The 16284-nt window shown below is 37.3% G+C and overlaps 1 protein-coding gene across 1 annotated transcript in view; it reads left to right on the forward strand.

The window, feature by feature from the left end:
* LOC121379510 overlaps nt 1-16284 on the forward strand; it is a 133559-nt gene that overhangs the window by 8898 nt on the left and 108377 nt on the right. Inside the window, exons 5-11 of the mRNA XM_041508154.1 lie at nt 680-776; nt 1243-1407; nt 8437-8659; nt 9599-9683; nt 12391-12487; nt 13707-13871; nt 15143-15298. Coding sequence (XP_041364088.1) covers nt 680-776; nt 1243-1407; nt 8437-8659; nt 9599-9683; nt 12391-12487; nt 13707-13871; nt 15143-15298 — 988 coding nt within the window. The remainder of the gene's footprint in view (nt 1-679; nt 777-1242; nt 1408-8436; nt 8660-9598; nt 9684-12390; nt 12488-13706; nt 13872-15142; nt 15299-16284) is intronic.

Here is a 16284-nt window from a genome sequence, read left to right on the forward strand (position 1 = left end):
GCCAATTTAGTGTCACTTTCTTTCAAGATATGCCCCTATTTGGACTTATTCAAAACTGTTTGTCCATCTGGTTTGTAAACTGCAAGTTAACATTTTCAGTTTCTTTCTTGTAAATAAAGCAACAGATGTACATGTGCGGTGTCATGAGCGCCATTAACCTTAATTACTGTTGTGTCTTGAAAATTGGTCATTGTACAAGAAAGGTGCTATGGCTGCCCTGCCTGTTTTATCCTTCCTTGTCCCATGGCATTGTTCCACTGACCTTGTCAAATAAAATGAAAAAGGATAAAACACCCAGATTTCTTGATGTTTTAAAAAAAAAAGTATTTGCATGACAGCAATCAAATCAACATTGTAACATGGAAAAGGAATATGTGGATGGCAAAGACGTATACTATTACTTTATATCACTGTACAGCATGGGATTGTTCCCACACAACTGATTTATCAACTGTTACAGATTAATATGATGTTAGTTATGGGAATGTTACAGAGCTTTCTGGTATAACAAGCCATTGCTCTGGTACGTGTTCACTAAGTTTTATCTTCTGATGTATGTTAATCTTGTCTTATACTATTACGTTTTGACTATCACGTCAGTGTAAATGTTAAATAATATAAACAATTTGTTTTGTGAAATTGAAACTCATCTTTGATACTTCATGTACAATTTTTTCAGGCTATTGCCAATGCTGAACTCCAGAAAAATGAAGTAGTGTTTGATCAGTTTGTTTCATGTGACACTGACGCATATGTCATTGTTGGAAATGATTGTGGTATGATCTTTTTTTTAAGTACTGATTGCTTTGTTTGGTAATGCTTTTACAACTCTGACATAAAACTGGGTGAAAAATATTATTTTATTTATAACTGACCCCAGCAAATGGTTCACACACTAGTGAATATGTTGCTAATTGTGAACAACCCCTTAAACCTTGTTGCATAGTACCATTTAACATAGAATGAGCAACCAAGTGAAAAGTTTGCTTCAGTAGATATTTGGATGTGTCATTTTTTTCTCTCTCTTTGAAATTTAGTGCAGCTTAATTAATGGAAATCATTCCAGTTAGTGAAATCTTGTTAGTTATTAAAATATGTTTGTTGTTGATTTTCTTTCTGAATTATGTTTGACTGTAAATGATTGTAAATGATCATTTTAAAACAGTTTGAATTTGTTTCATCAGTGTCGTACCTCACCATGCTCTTGCAGTAATATTTTCTGTATTTATTTTGCTCTTCCAGTACAATGTGGACCAGGTTCTTTCTTCAATGCCACATTGAAGCAGTGTGTTTTGTGTCCTATTGGGTCTTACAATCCAACACCAGGAAGGTTAGACTCGTGTGAGCAATGTACACAGGATAAGACAACTCTGAGGAGAGGAAGTGATGCTTCTACCGACTGTGTTGGTAAGTTTATATCTCTTACACTGAGGAGAGGAAGTGATACTTCTACCGACTGTGTTGGTAAGTTTATATCTCTTACACTGGGGAGAGAAAGTGCTACTGCTACTGACTGTGTTGGTAAGTTTATATCTCTTACACTGGGGAGAGGAAGTGATACTTGTACCGACTGTGTTGGTAAGTTTGTATCTCTTACACTGGGGAGAGAAAGTGATACTGCTACCGACTGTGTTGGTAAGTTTATATCTCTTGCTTTGGGGAGAGGAAGTGATACTTCTACAGACTGTGTTGGTAAGTTTATATCTCTTACACTGGGGAGAGGAAGTGATACTTCTACCGACTGTGTTGGTAAGGTTATATCTCTTACACTGGGGAGAGGAAGTGATTCTTCAACCGACTGTGTTGATAAGTTTATATCTCTTACACTAAGGACAGGAAGTGATACTTCTACAGACTGTGTTGGTAAGTTTATATCTCTTACACTGGGGAGAGGAAGTGATACTGACTGTTGGTAAGGTTATATCTCTTACACTGGGGAGAGGAAGTGATACTTGTACTGACTGTGTTGGTAAGTTTATATCTCTTACTCTGAGGAGAGGAAGTGATACTGACTGTGTAGTTAAGTTTATATCTCTTACATTAAGGAGAGGAAGTGATACTTCTACCGACTGTTGGTAAGTTTATATCTCTTACTCTGGGGAGAGGAAGTGATACTGACTGTGTAGGTAAGTTTATATCTCTTACACTAAGGAGAGGAAGTGATACTTCTACCAACTGTGTTGGCAAGTTTATATCTCTTACACTGGGGAGAGGAAGCAAATCTACTGTTGGTAAGTTTATATCTCTTACACTGGGGAGAGAAAGTGATGCTGCTACCGACTGTGTTGGTAAGTTTATATCTCTTGCTTTGGGGAGAGGAAGTGATACTTCTACAGACTGTGTTGGTAAGTTTATATCTCTTACACTGGGGAGAGGAAGTGATACTTCTACCAACTGTGTTGGTAAGGTTATATCTCTTACACTGGGGAGAGGAAGTGATACTTCAACCGACTGTGTTGATAAGTTTATATCTCTTACACTAAGGACAGGAAGTGATACTTCTACAGACTGTGTTGGTAAGTTTATATCTCTTAAACTGGGGAGAGGAAGTGATACTTCTACCGACTGTGTTGGTAAGTTTATATCTCTTACACTGGGGAGAGGAAGTGATACTGACTGTTGGTAAGGTTATATCTCTTACACTGGGGAGAGGAAGTGATACTTGTACCGACTGTGTTGGTAAGTTTATATCTCTTACTCTGAGGAGAGGAAGTGATACTGACTGTGTAGGTAAGTTTATATCTCTTACACTAAGGAGAGGAAATGATACTTCTACCGACTGTTGGTAAGTTTATATCTCTTACTCTGGGGAGAGGAAGTGATACTGACTGTGTAGGTAAGTTTATATCTCTTACACTAAGGAGAGGAAGTGATACTTCTACCAACTGTGTTGGCAAGTTTATATCTCTTACACTGGGGAGAGGAAGCAAATCTACTGTTGGTAAGTTTATATCTCTTACACTGGGGAGAGGAAGCAAATCTTCTACTGTTGGTAAGTGTATATCTCTTACACTGAGGAGAGGAAGCAAATTTTCTACTGTTTGTAAGTTTATATCTCTTATACTGGGGAGAGGAAGCAAATCTTCTACTGTTGGTAAGTGTATATCTCTTTCACTGGGGAGAGGAAGCAAATCTTCTACTGTTGGTAAGTGTATATCTCTTTCACTGGGGAGAGGAAGCAAATCTTCTACTGTTGGTAAGTTTATCTCTTACACTGGGGAGAGGAGGCAAATCTTCTACTGTTGGTAAGTGTATATCTCTTTCACTGGGGAGAGGAAGCAAATCTTCTACTGTTGGTAAGTTTATCTCTTACACTGGGGAGAGGAGGCAAATCTTCTACTGTTGGTAAGTGTATATCTCTTTCACTGGGGAGAGGAGGCAAATCTTCTACTGTTGGTAAGTGTATATCTCTTTCACTGGGGAGAGGAGGCAAATCTTCTACTGTTGGTAAGTTTATCTCTTACACTGGGGAGAGGAGGCAAATCTTCTACTGTTGGTAAGTGTATATCTCTTTCACTGGGGAGAGGAAGCAAATCTTCTACTGTTGGTAAGTTTATCTCTTACACTGGGGAGAGAAGGCAAATCTTCTACTGTTGGTAAGTGTATATCTCTTTCACTGGGGAGAGGAAGCAAATCTTCTACTGTTGGTAAGTTTATCTCTTATACTGAGGAGAGGAAGCAAATCTTCTACTGTTGGTAAGTTTATATCTCTTTCACTGGGTAGAGGAAGCAAATCTTCTACTGTTGGTAAGTGTATATCTCTTTCACTGGGGAGAGGAAGCAAATCTTCTACTGTTGGTAAGTTTATCTCTTATACTGAGGAGAGGAAGCAAATCTTCTACTGTTCGTAAGTTTATCTCTTACACTGGGGAGAGGAAGCAAATCTTCTACTGTTGGTAAGTTTATCTCTTACACTGGGGAGAGGAAGCAACTTTTCTACTGTTGGTAAGTGTATATCTCTTACACTGAGGAGAGGAAGCAGATCTTCTACTGTTGGTAAGTTTATCTCTTACACTGGGGAGATCGAGGAAGCAAATCTTCTACTGTTGGTAAGTTTATATCTCTTACACTGGGGAGAGGAAGCAAATCTTCTACTGTTGGTAAGTTTATCTCTTACACTGAGGAGAGGAAGCAACTTTTCTACTGTTGGTAAGTTTATATCTCTTACACTGGGGAGAGGAAGCAAATCATCTACTGTTAGTAAGTTCATCTCTTACATTGAGGAGAGGAGGCAAATCGGTAAGTGTATATCTCTTTCACTGGGGAGAGGAAGTAAATCTACTGTTGGTAAGTGTATATCTCTTACACTGAGGAGAGGAAGCAAATTTTCTACTGTTTGTAAGTTTATATCTCTTATACTGGGGAGAGGAAGCAAATCTTCTACTGTTGGTAAGTGTATATCTCTTTCACTGGGGAGAGGAAGCAAATCTTCTACTGTTGGTAAGTGTATATCTCTTTCACTGGGGAGAGGAAGCAAATCTTCTACTGTTGGTAAGTTTATCTCTTACACTGGGGAGAGGAGGCAAATCTTCTACTGTTGGTAAGTGTATATCTCTTTCACTGGGGAGAGGAAGCAAATCTTCTACTGTTGGTAAGTTTATCTCTTACACTGGGGAGAGGAAGCAAATCATCTACTGTTAGTAAGTTCATCTCTTACATTGAGGAGAGGAGGCAAATCGGTAAGTGTATATCTCTTTCACTGGGGAGAGGAAGTAAATCTACTGTTGGTAAGTGTATATCTCTTACACTGAGGAGAGGAAGCAAATTTTCTACTGTTTGTAAGTTTATATCTCTTATACTGGGGAGAGGAAGCAAATCTTCTACTGTTGGTAAGTGTATATCTCTTTCACTGGGGAGAGGAAGCAAATCTTCTACTGTTGGTAAGTGTATATCTCTTTCACTGGGGAGAGGAAGCAAATCTTCTACTGTTGGTAAGTTTATCTCTTACACTGGGGAGAGGAGGCAAATCTTCTACTGTTGGTAAGTGTATATCTCTTTCACTGGGGAGAGGAAGCAAATCTTCTACTGTTGGTAAGTTTATCTCTTACACTGGGGAGAGGAGGCAAATCTTCTACTGTTGGTAAGTGTATATCTCTTTCACTGGGGAGAGGAGGCAAATCTTCTACTGTTGGTAAGTGTATATCTCTTTCACTGGGGAGAGGAAGCAAATCTTCTACTGTTGGTAAGTTTATCTCTTACACTGGGGAGAGGAGGCAAATCTTCTACTGTTGGTAAGTGTATATCTCTTTCACTGGGGAGAGGAGGCAAATCTTCTACTGTTGGTAAGTTTATCTCTTACACTGGGGAGAGGAGGCAAATCTTCTACTGTTGGTAAGTGTATATCTCTTTCACTGGGGAGAGGAAGCAAATCTTCTACTGTTGGTAAGTTTATCTCTTACACTGGGGAGAGAAGGCAAATCTTCTACTGTTGGTAAGTGTATATCTCTTTCACTGGGGAGAGGAAGCAAATCTTCTACTGTTGGTAAGTTTATCTCTTATACTGAGGAGAGGAAGCAAATCTTCTACTGTTGGTAAGTTTATATCTCTTTCACTGGGGAGAGGAAGCAAATCTTCTACTGTTGGTAAGTGTATATCTCTTTCACTGGGGAGAGGAAGCAAATCTTCTACTGTTGGTAAGTTTATCTCTTATACTGAGGAGAGGAAGCAAATCTACTGTTGGTAAGTTTATCTCTTACACTGGGGAGAGGAAGCAACTTTTCTACTGTTGGTAAGTGTATATCTCTTACACTGAGGAGAGGAAGCAGATCTTCTACTGTTGGTAAGTTTATCTCTTACACTGGGGAGATCGAGGAAGCAAATCTTCTACTGTTGGTAAGTTTATATCTCTTACACTGGGGAGAGGAAGCAAATCTTCTACTGTTGGTAAGTTTATATCTCTTACACTGGGGAGAGGAAGCAAATCTACTGTTGGTAAGTTTATATCTCTTACACTGGGGAGAGGAAGCAAATCTTCTACTGTTTGCAAGTTCATCTCTTACTGGGGTTTCCCGTATTTATGCCCACTCGAAATGAAGCCCATGGCCTTAAAAAAAGAAAATTTTACCGTAAATTCGGATAATATTTTTCAACAGGTATCTGTCTTAGGTTACAAAAAATTCTATCATATACTCTTCAAAAGAAGAAACGCAAAACCACATTGTCGTAACATTTGGAGAATTGATTTAATTATTGAATGGTGAGTCCGATAATTACCAAATGTTGCAGGATTGTTCACAATTCACTCTAGTCCATTGTGAGTAAGTGATAGGACACACCACCAAGGTCAAGGTCATCTGGAGTCAATACCGGGTGTGGCCTCCGCATGTGTTGACAACTGCCTGGCACCGCCTGCCCATTGAAGCAACCAGAGTACGGATGACGTCCCGGGGGATGGTGGCCCACTCGGCCTGCAAGGCTGCTGCCAGCTCGGGCAGGGTCTGGGGCTGTGGTTGTCGCTGTCGGAGGCGTCGGTCCAACTCGTCCCATAGATGCTCAATTGGGTTCAAATCCGGTGATATCGATGGCCAAGGAAGGACATTAATGTTGTTGTTCTGTAGGAAAGCCGTTGTGAGACGTGCTGTGTGAGGCCTGGCGTTGTCATGTTGGAACACTGCGTTGGCGTTGGCCATAACTGGAACGATGTGTGGCCGGAGGATCTGGTCAATGTAGCCCTGTGCATTCAGGTTGCCCTGCACGTGGACCAGGTCAGTTCTGCCAGTGTGTGAGATGGCTGCCCACACCATGACACTACCCCCGCCGAATCTGTCCACTTCCTGCACGCAGTTTGCCGCATAACGTTCACCACAACGCCTATACACGCGACATCTTCCATCATGACGTCGGAGCAGAAATCGGGACTCGTCACTGAACCACACCTGTCTCCATCGCAGTTGAGGCCATTGTCGATGAATCTGGCACCACTGCAGTCGGAGTCGACGGTGTTGTGGTGTTAAGATGACACCTCGAACTGGACGTCTGGCACGAATTCCTACCTCACGTAGGCGGTTCCATACGGTCTGGTCGGATATCCTGCGCAAACCTGGTATTGCTGCGGCTGTGGAGGTGGCAGTAGTCAATCGTTCCCGAAGGTGGCGTACCCGGATGTAGCGGTCCTGCCCGGGGGTAGTGACCCGTGGTCGACCGGATCTAGGGAGGTCACGTGTTGATCCATGTTGCTGGTAACGGTCCCACAGTCTGGAGATGGTGCTTGGGGACACATGGAATGCCCTGGCAAAGGCCGTTCTGGATTCGCCTGCGTCTAGTCGGCCGATGGCATTGTTTCTCTGCGGTTCACTGAGACGTGGCATGTCCTGGATTGTCAACTGTCGGCCAGATACAGAGGCCAGGCAAGCGAACACCCTGCACTTTTATACTGTCGGTGTTCATGTTGCACGTGCAGACTACGCACGTGCAGTGGTGACATGGTTTGCACGTGGCTGCGTTTTTGCGAATATTCACATTTTGGAACTTTATTGTACAGTAGCTGCGTTTTATCGAATGTAACCGTGGGAATGTGTTTGGGACATGCAATGACCTTATATTCACAAAGCATGAACCGGTAGGAAACATAAAATCGGAGTTATAACCCATTTGTACCCTTTTGCGTTTCTTTTTTTGAAGAGTATATTTACTTTTAAAAATAGAAAAAACTTTGTACTCCTAACAAGAAATTTTAAATGTACTAGGATTAAAGATTCATGATCATAGTTTAACATTAAACATTAGGCTAACCTGAACCACTGAAATTGTTTGCTTTAAAAGTACATGGTCTTCATTAAACATTGTATGGTATGTCTGTCGAAAACTTAGTTTCTTGCTTCAAATAGTAAGTTTTTTCACGTCCAGTCATGTGAAATTTATTTCTGGGTTTATGTTTTGATCATCCACTTCCCAACATTTTAAAATGACATCTGGAGAGGAGTAAATGCTTATGTTCATAATTAGTTGAAACTATTCAATAGGATGCATTTCTAAACTATACTTACAAGAATCCAGGTTCATCAAAATTCTGTTGCACATCAGTTGGTCACCTGAAGATAGTTTGTTGACCTTGGCCCGTGCTTATAGTCCAGACTCAATCTCTAATGAAGTCACATGCATACAATTTGTATGGCATTGTCATGACGTTAGTGTCTCAGACACTATTAGAGTCTCGAGTCTAGACTTTAAAAGTTTTATAAGCACCAGGCCTGGTGTACACATTAGAATAACCAAGTTTAATCACTTGATGTATAGAATTGAATATTCTAAACAAGAAACTGTGAGTTTCAACCAGAAGTACCATACAGTATGCATTTTTAAAGGACTCTGTACCTTAATTCATCTTGATTCGTATAAATCACTTTTGTTTCAGCCACAATTTCTTCTTTCGATCATTTATGTAATCATAATTTTGAATAGATTATACAGTTTTATACATATCTCTTCTGTTTGCAGCTACTCGGAGTCAGACATTCACAGTGACTCTTGAAATAAAATATCGAATGCTGCTTCCATGCACCACGACTAAGTTGAATTTGCTAAAGACTGAGGTTCAGTCAGCCTTCCAAACTCTTGGATCTTCGTGGAGTGGTCTTACAAACAACTTGGCAGTTTCTGGGACCTGCTCACAATTGACATCAACGGAAGTGTTCATTAAGGCAGAATTCTCAAAGCTGTTGTAAGTACATTCGACAAAATACTTTCTGCTAAGATTCATAATAGGAGCACTGTATTTCAGTGAGTATTATTGATCCGTGGCAGTTACTGAATCACCCAGGATAAAAATACTGCCATAAACATTGAGGTTTTATCCACATCTGATAAAACACCTTTTACTGCAGATGATCTAAACTCAACATAGATATAAATTTAATTATGTCAGTTACAGAATGGTTCCATTAAAGTGACAGAGCCTGTTATGTTTTTAAAGAGTAAGCCATTTTTTGTGATAGCTGAAATGAAACATTACTTAGATTTTATTGTTTAGATTATCCATTCCATGCATCTGAAGTGTTTCTGATCATCCTGGTGTTTTTAATGCAACGAAATGCATTTTTTATTATTCTAAAACTGCACGTATGTTTGAAAAGTAAAGGCTTTGGAGACGAGCTCTAGTCTATTTTTTAAGGGCATTTCCATGTTTCAAAGTCACAGACTTTTGTTTTACTCTATTTTAACTTTATACAGATTTGTAGATTAACCAAACTTAGCGATTGTGACTTTAAGTGTTAATAGAAAGAAAAATATTTGTTTAGCAAAACCTCAGCACATTAATTATTTAGGAGATAAACGTACTCTGATTTTGTTTTCGAGGTAGGTTATTGTGGATTTAACACTGCTAAATGTCATTTAATATCGAACGCGTTATACAGTCTTGTGGTATGTATTCTTGCATAAAATAAACTTGTGCAATAAACACGAAGTGAAAACAACTTCATTGTTTTGTTACAAGACCACACTACAGTTATGGGGGTGGGTGGTGCATGTTTAATATGCTGTGATTTTACTATACAGGTGCCACGGCTGCTTAATCTGTCACTGGATCAGGATTAGTAAATTAACTGATAAACATTATTTCATGTTGTAGATTCCATTTCTCTTGAAATATCTCTTTCAGATCTACAATAAATAGCCTGCCACCCATTGAAATCATCAAACAAGCTGTCCTAGAAGACAATATACTGGAAGGAGCTGCCTTTTTGGTACATAGTTGCTTATATTGCTTAGAGGTTAAAAGCAGTCAGACTTGCCTAAATAGTCAGCTGTATTAAGTGGTCACATATATTCATCCTGAAAATATTTAGAAAATTTATTTACAGTGAACGAAGAGCACACGTCCATTATTGAGCATTACAGACTACAAAAAAGAAAAGAAAAGAAAAAGCCAACACATTTTTAAAAAACTGTAGAAGTGGCTACCTGTATTCCCATTCGTGTCCACTTAGACAGATTTGACTGGAATCCATTTTTGTACATTATTGGCTCACATTTATCTGTTGCTATATATATATAAGAGTAGATAGGTAAATGTTGATGTGTGTGGAAGAATTTAAAAATCAGGGTTTGAATTACATTGTCAGGGGGTATTGCAATTACTGGCATAATTGCCTTGGAAGGGATCAGGTGGGCAGCCCAGCAAATTTGAGGTTACACTAGCGGCACATTGGCAAATTGAGAAGTTCTTTATAGGGAGGCAGAATTTTTTGTTAATAAATTAATAAATAAAAAATAAATTACAAAATGACTAAAGCAAACTTGCTGGAACTTCAAATTATTTTCCTTGTGCCAAATGTATACAGGTATCAGCTATTGCATTTGCAAACTTAAGAACTGTCTGTTGGTGGGTTTTTTTTACAAAACCCTGTAAGCACAATAATATAAATTTATTAATAATATACATGGCCACATATATGACAAATTGTTGGTTATTAAATTATGTTGAATATGTTAATGATTGTACAGAATAATCTGAAAGAATTTGATTGGAAATCAGCCATTTCACTGTTTACAACTTGTTTGTTATTTCGACTACGTAAGACAACACTAATCAAAACATTTTGTAAAACGATACAAGGAAAAGAAATTGTCAAAATCAAAAACTGGAAATTACAATCTTTTGATTTCCCTAAGTGGACTTTCAGCACTGCACAAATGAAAATTCTGCTTAACCTAAAAAGGGTTTTTGGTTTGCATAACCTGTAGCGTTTTTCCATTTTAAAGAAATATTAATTTTGATTATAGAATGTATTAAATGCAAAACTTGTATTACTTCCAACCCATTTAAATATTAGTATAACTGCTGTCCTAGATCCTGGCATCATATGTTTCCAATATGATAAGCACTATAATAAAGTATAATAAAATCAATACTTCGTACATACAGTACTACTTTACCACATTTGTTTATTGTGAAAAACAGCGATAATCTCCCATGAATGCCAAGTTTTCCTCCAGAAAACAAGCCTCTAACTCATTCAGGTGTTTCCACTATATTGCAGCAAATGTCTTATGTTATCGATAGTTTCATTACCTGTTTATTTTTGTCCTTCTTGTGGTAGTGTAGGGTCTACACTCTGTGCAGTAATTTACATCAAACTCTTCTTTTGAAAATAAATTCATGAAATGTTTGTCACTTGTAAAAAAAAATATTGAATATTTTTCAGAGCAGTAAACAGTTTCAACTGAAAACATGTTTACATTAATGTCCTTGTCATAGATTAATGTCTATTCCCCTTGTTCTATGTGACAAGGGAAACAAAACTCAGATTTTCAACATAAGTACTCTTGACAGATGCACAGAATTATAGATATAGAAGAAAAAATCTATCTCCACCAAACCACCATAGTTTGTACTAAATGTAAATATACATGTTAGTATACAGAAGTTACTGAAAAGAACTTTGTTGTGAACAACATAAGAGGTAAGCAAACTAGTCTTCCATAAACTTTATTGTTCAGTGTCTAGCTTCCATAAATTTTATTATTGTTCAGTGTTACGATCTTGTGGTAGATCATGTGGTACTGTACTTTGGCAGATCTAATGTCAGGTCTGATGTCAGCATAGCAGACAGTAACTATGCAGGTTTTGTGATAACTGAAGTTCGCTTTGTGAGGCATTTCATTGGTACTAAAATAATGCATTAGCAAATGCTGGTAACATGCAGAGTATTTATGGTGGTATAATTAAAATGTAATGTTAGTTGACTGATTAAATATTTTCAGGCTGATAATGACTTCACATCTCACATAATCTCGTGATACATGCAGTTACAAATGAAGTATCGAAAACACATGTCGATCGAAATTGTGTGACAGTATGATAAAAATATTTTTGCAATAAACATGAGCTACTTTTAGCAGTAATATTAGTACCAGACCTGGACATTTTTAATTGACTGAAACACATTTTATTGCATATGGTATTAATAGAATATTGCATAGTAGTTTACCATAATATAAAACCTTGGCGGTTTTATCCTTCCTTGTTCCATGGCATTGTTCCACTGACCTTGTCAAATGAAAAAGGGTAGAACACCGAAATTTCTTGGATTTTAAAACAAATTTATCTGAATGATGGTTTCTGTCAACAGCAATCAAATCGACATTATAACATGATAAAATAATATGTGGATGGCAAAGACTGTTTCACTATTACTTTATAGCACTGTACAGCATGGGATTGTTCCCACACAACTTGACAACAGATCAATATGATATTAGTTATGGGAATGTTACAGAGCTTTCTGGTATAACAAGCCATTGATCTGGTGTTCTGATGTACATGTATGTTAATCTTGTCTTTTACTATTACGTTTTGACTATCACATCAGTGTAAATGTTAAAGAAGATAAACAGTTTGTTTTGTGAAATTGAAACTCATCTTTGATACTTTATGTACATCTCTTTCAGAATATTGCCAATGCTGAACTCCAGAAAAATGAAGTAGTGTTTGATCAGTTTGCTTCATGCGACACTGACGCGTATGTCATTGTTGGAAATGATTGTGGTATGATGTATCTTTTTTTGTTTATCACTGATTACTTTGTTTTGTAATGCTTGTACAACTCTGACGTAAAAATTAAATGTTTTATTTATAACCGACCCCAGCACATGGTTCACACACTCGTGAATATGTTGCTAATTGTAAATCACCCCTTTAGAAAATTACCTACGAGAAATTACAAATTATCAGTCCCGAGTGAACGAACAACAACATTCATTCACAAGGGACAGATATTTCGTAACTCCTCGTAGCGAGTTGCTTATTCACTTTTAACTGGATTTTAATATGAAAATTACTCTGCTTTCTGCAAAAAAGCCATCAGTCATTATGTCATATAATCTTACGTGCATTATATGACATAATGTAAATGATGTCATGGCATAACAGCATTCTTTTTACAGCCCAATCTTTACAGTACAAAATAATACGACTGTTGTTGTATTAGAATTTTTTTTTTCTTTCTAAGCTACTAAAGCTGCTTATTATGAAAATATACCATTTCATGTTTATGAAACAAATGAGTCAAGTTTGTTTTTTAAATCTTTGTAGATCGTGTAACGTATGTGTAATCTGATGAATGGAAACATTATATGAATGAAAGTGAAGTTCCAGCCGTGGCAAACGACCAACCAAAATTCATAATTTTTAAGTCAACCAATCGGTGGCTGTAGAAGCAATTTGTACACTGTGCAGATATCAAAAAAATATTCCCCCGGATATTTGAGCCCATACGGGTAATAATAAACCTTATTACACCGTATCCTTTAAAATATGATGAGTGACCAATGCCTTTTCTTAACTCATTCCGTGAACTTTACTGAGGCTTAATTCATGGAAATTGTTTCAGTAAGTGAAATATTATTAGTTAAATTAAAATATGTTTGCTGTTAATTTTCTTTCTGAATTATGTTTTGACTGTAACAGTGATGAAAACAAAACTTAACTTATTGTCTTTGTGGTTAAACATAGATGGTGCTGTAAATATGGCACAACACATGTTACAACGATCTCATATCTCAAATATTGGATGATTCCTATGGAAATATGGTGTATTAGAGGTATCTGGAGGTTTTAACAGTCATAGATTTTTAAAAATACTAAACATTTATACATGCCCACATTCCGATAATAAGTAAATGATCATTTGAATATATGTTTCATCAGTTTCGTACCTCACCATGCTCTTGCAGTAATATTTTCTGTATTTATTTTGCTCTTCCAGTACAATGTGGATCAGGTTCTTTCTTCAGTGCCACACTGAAGCAGTGTGTTTTGTGTCCTGTTGGGTCTTACAATCCAACACCAGGAAGGATAGACTCGTGTGAGCAATGTACACAGGATAAGACAACTCTGAGGAGAGGAAGTGATGCTTCTACCGACTGTGTTGGTAAGTTTATATCTCTTGCTCTGGAGAGAGGAAGTGATACTTCTACCGACTGTGTTGGTAAGTTTATATCTCTTACACTAAGGAGAGGAAGTGATACTTCTACCGACTGTGTTGGTAAGTTTATATCTCTTACACTGGGGAGAGGAAGTGATACTTCTACCGACTGTGTTGGTAAGTTTATATCTTTTACACTGGGGAGAGGAAGTGATACTTCTACTAACTGTGTTGGTAAGTTTATATCTCTTACACTGGGGAGAGGAAGTGATACTTCTTCCGACTGTGTTGGTATGTTTATATCTTTTACACTGAGGAGAGGAAGTGATACTTCTACCGACTATGTTGGTATGTTTATATCTTTTACACTGAGGAGAGGAAGTGATACTTCTACTGACTGTGTTGGAAAGTTTATATCTCTTACACTGAGGAGAGGAAGTGATATTGACTGTGTTGGTATGTTTATATCTCTTACACTGAGGAGAGCACGTGATACTTCTACCGACTGTGTTGGTAAGGTTATATCTCTTACACTGAGGAGAGGAAGTGATACTTCTACCGACTTGATAAGTTTATATCTCTTACACTAAGGAGAGAAAGTGATACTTCTACCGACTGTGTTGGCAAGTTTGTATCTCTTACACTGGGAAGAGGAAGTGATACTTCTACCGACTGTGTTGGTATGTTTATATCTCTTACACTAGGGAGAGGAAGTGATACTTCTTCCGACTGTGTTGGTAAGTTTATATCTCTTACACTGGGGAGAGGAAGTGATACTGACTGTGTTGGTAAGTTTGTATTTCTTACACTGGGAAGAGGAAGTGATACTTCTACCGACTGTGTTGGTAAGTTTATATCTCTTACACTGGGTAGAGGAAACAAATCTACTACTGTTGGTAAGTTTATATCTCTTACACTTGGGAGTGGAAGCAAATCTTCTACTGTTGATAAGTTTATATCTCTTACACTGGGAAGAGGAAGCAAATCTTCTACTGTTGGTAAGTGTATATCTCTTACACTGGGAAGAGGAAGCAAATCTTCTACTGTTGGTAAGTTTATATCTCTTACACTGGGGAGAGGAAGCAAATCTTCTACTGTTGGTAAGTTTATATCTCTTACACTGGGGAAGAGGAAGCAAATCTTCTACTGTTGGTAAGTGTATATCTCTTACACTGGGGAGAGGAAGCAAATCATCTATTGTTGGTAAGTGTATATCAATTTTATGGTATGTTTTCTTTTGTTTACAAGTTTATTATATGTTTGCATTTATTTTTTAGCTAACTGCCCAGTGGGTCAATACCTGAATAATTCGGTATGCACTGATTGTCCAAACGACTACTACCAGGATGAAGAAGGAAAAGATTATTGTCGTCCGTGTCCTCTTGGCAAAATAACAAAGAATCCCAAGACCGATTCCAAAGATAAATGTTTTGGTATGATTGCATTTTTCATCTTCAATTGTTTATTGTGGCAGTGTAATATATATATACAGAACTTCACATACGTTGTTTTCGCTTCCTATTTATTGCACTCGTTTATTTTGTGCAAGAATATATACCACGAGACCGCGTAGCGAAAACAACTTATGTGAAGTTCTGTATTTATTACATACCTTCTTTTATGTTTTACAAAAACAGTTTTTAATTTAATGTCATAACAATACTTTGTTAAATCTATGATCAAAACTCCTTTCATGGATGTACTTAACGTTAAGAATCATACTCTGGGGCAGCCTTGTGTAATGTTTCAAGTACAATGTGACGTCATTTGTAAATCATATATGACGTGAGGCGCTAACTGCAGTAAAAACAAAAAGGGGATTGCCCATATAAAAGTTCCGGTCCGGATTGCAGATTATTTTATTGCACTGATTTGATGTTTGTATTAGTATAGTAAGATTGAACAGGTATGTGATAAATATATTTATCCTATAACTTACCCATGATATCCATGTCATAAACCCATGTGTTAATTTAGTGTATTAACCCTGTTAATAATGGTATGCAAATTTGCAAAGTCTCTAGTTAATGTGTTATTGTGGATGGGTCATTTGCTTACAAGGGAACAAGACCTGTATACCTGAACATAACCTTTTCAAAGATTTAGTTAAAATACGTGACGTCAAACTAATTTGTGCTAATCATGATGATGTCATATGGCAGTGACTTAAGTACTGTGATTTAATAAAAAAATTAATTAAAATGTTATTTTAGAAGTGTTGTAGGATAAATAGAATTCAGTATGCAACTAATAAGAATGACATCATTATGAACACCAATATGACCATGTTTCAGTATACAAATAATAACAATGATGTCATTACAAACACCAATATGACCATGTTTCAGTATGCAACTAATAACAATGATGTCATTATGAACACCAATATGCACATGTTTCAGTATGCAACTAATAACAA

This window comes from Gigantopelta aegis, chromosome 8 (genome assembly GCF_016097555.1).
Source record: "Gigantopelta aegis isolate Gae_Host chromosome 8, Gae_host_genome, whole genome shotgun sequence".
NCBI lineage: Eukaryota > Metazoa > Mollusca > Gastropoda > Neomphalida > Peltospiridae > Gigantopelta > Gigantopelta aegis.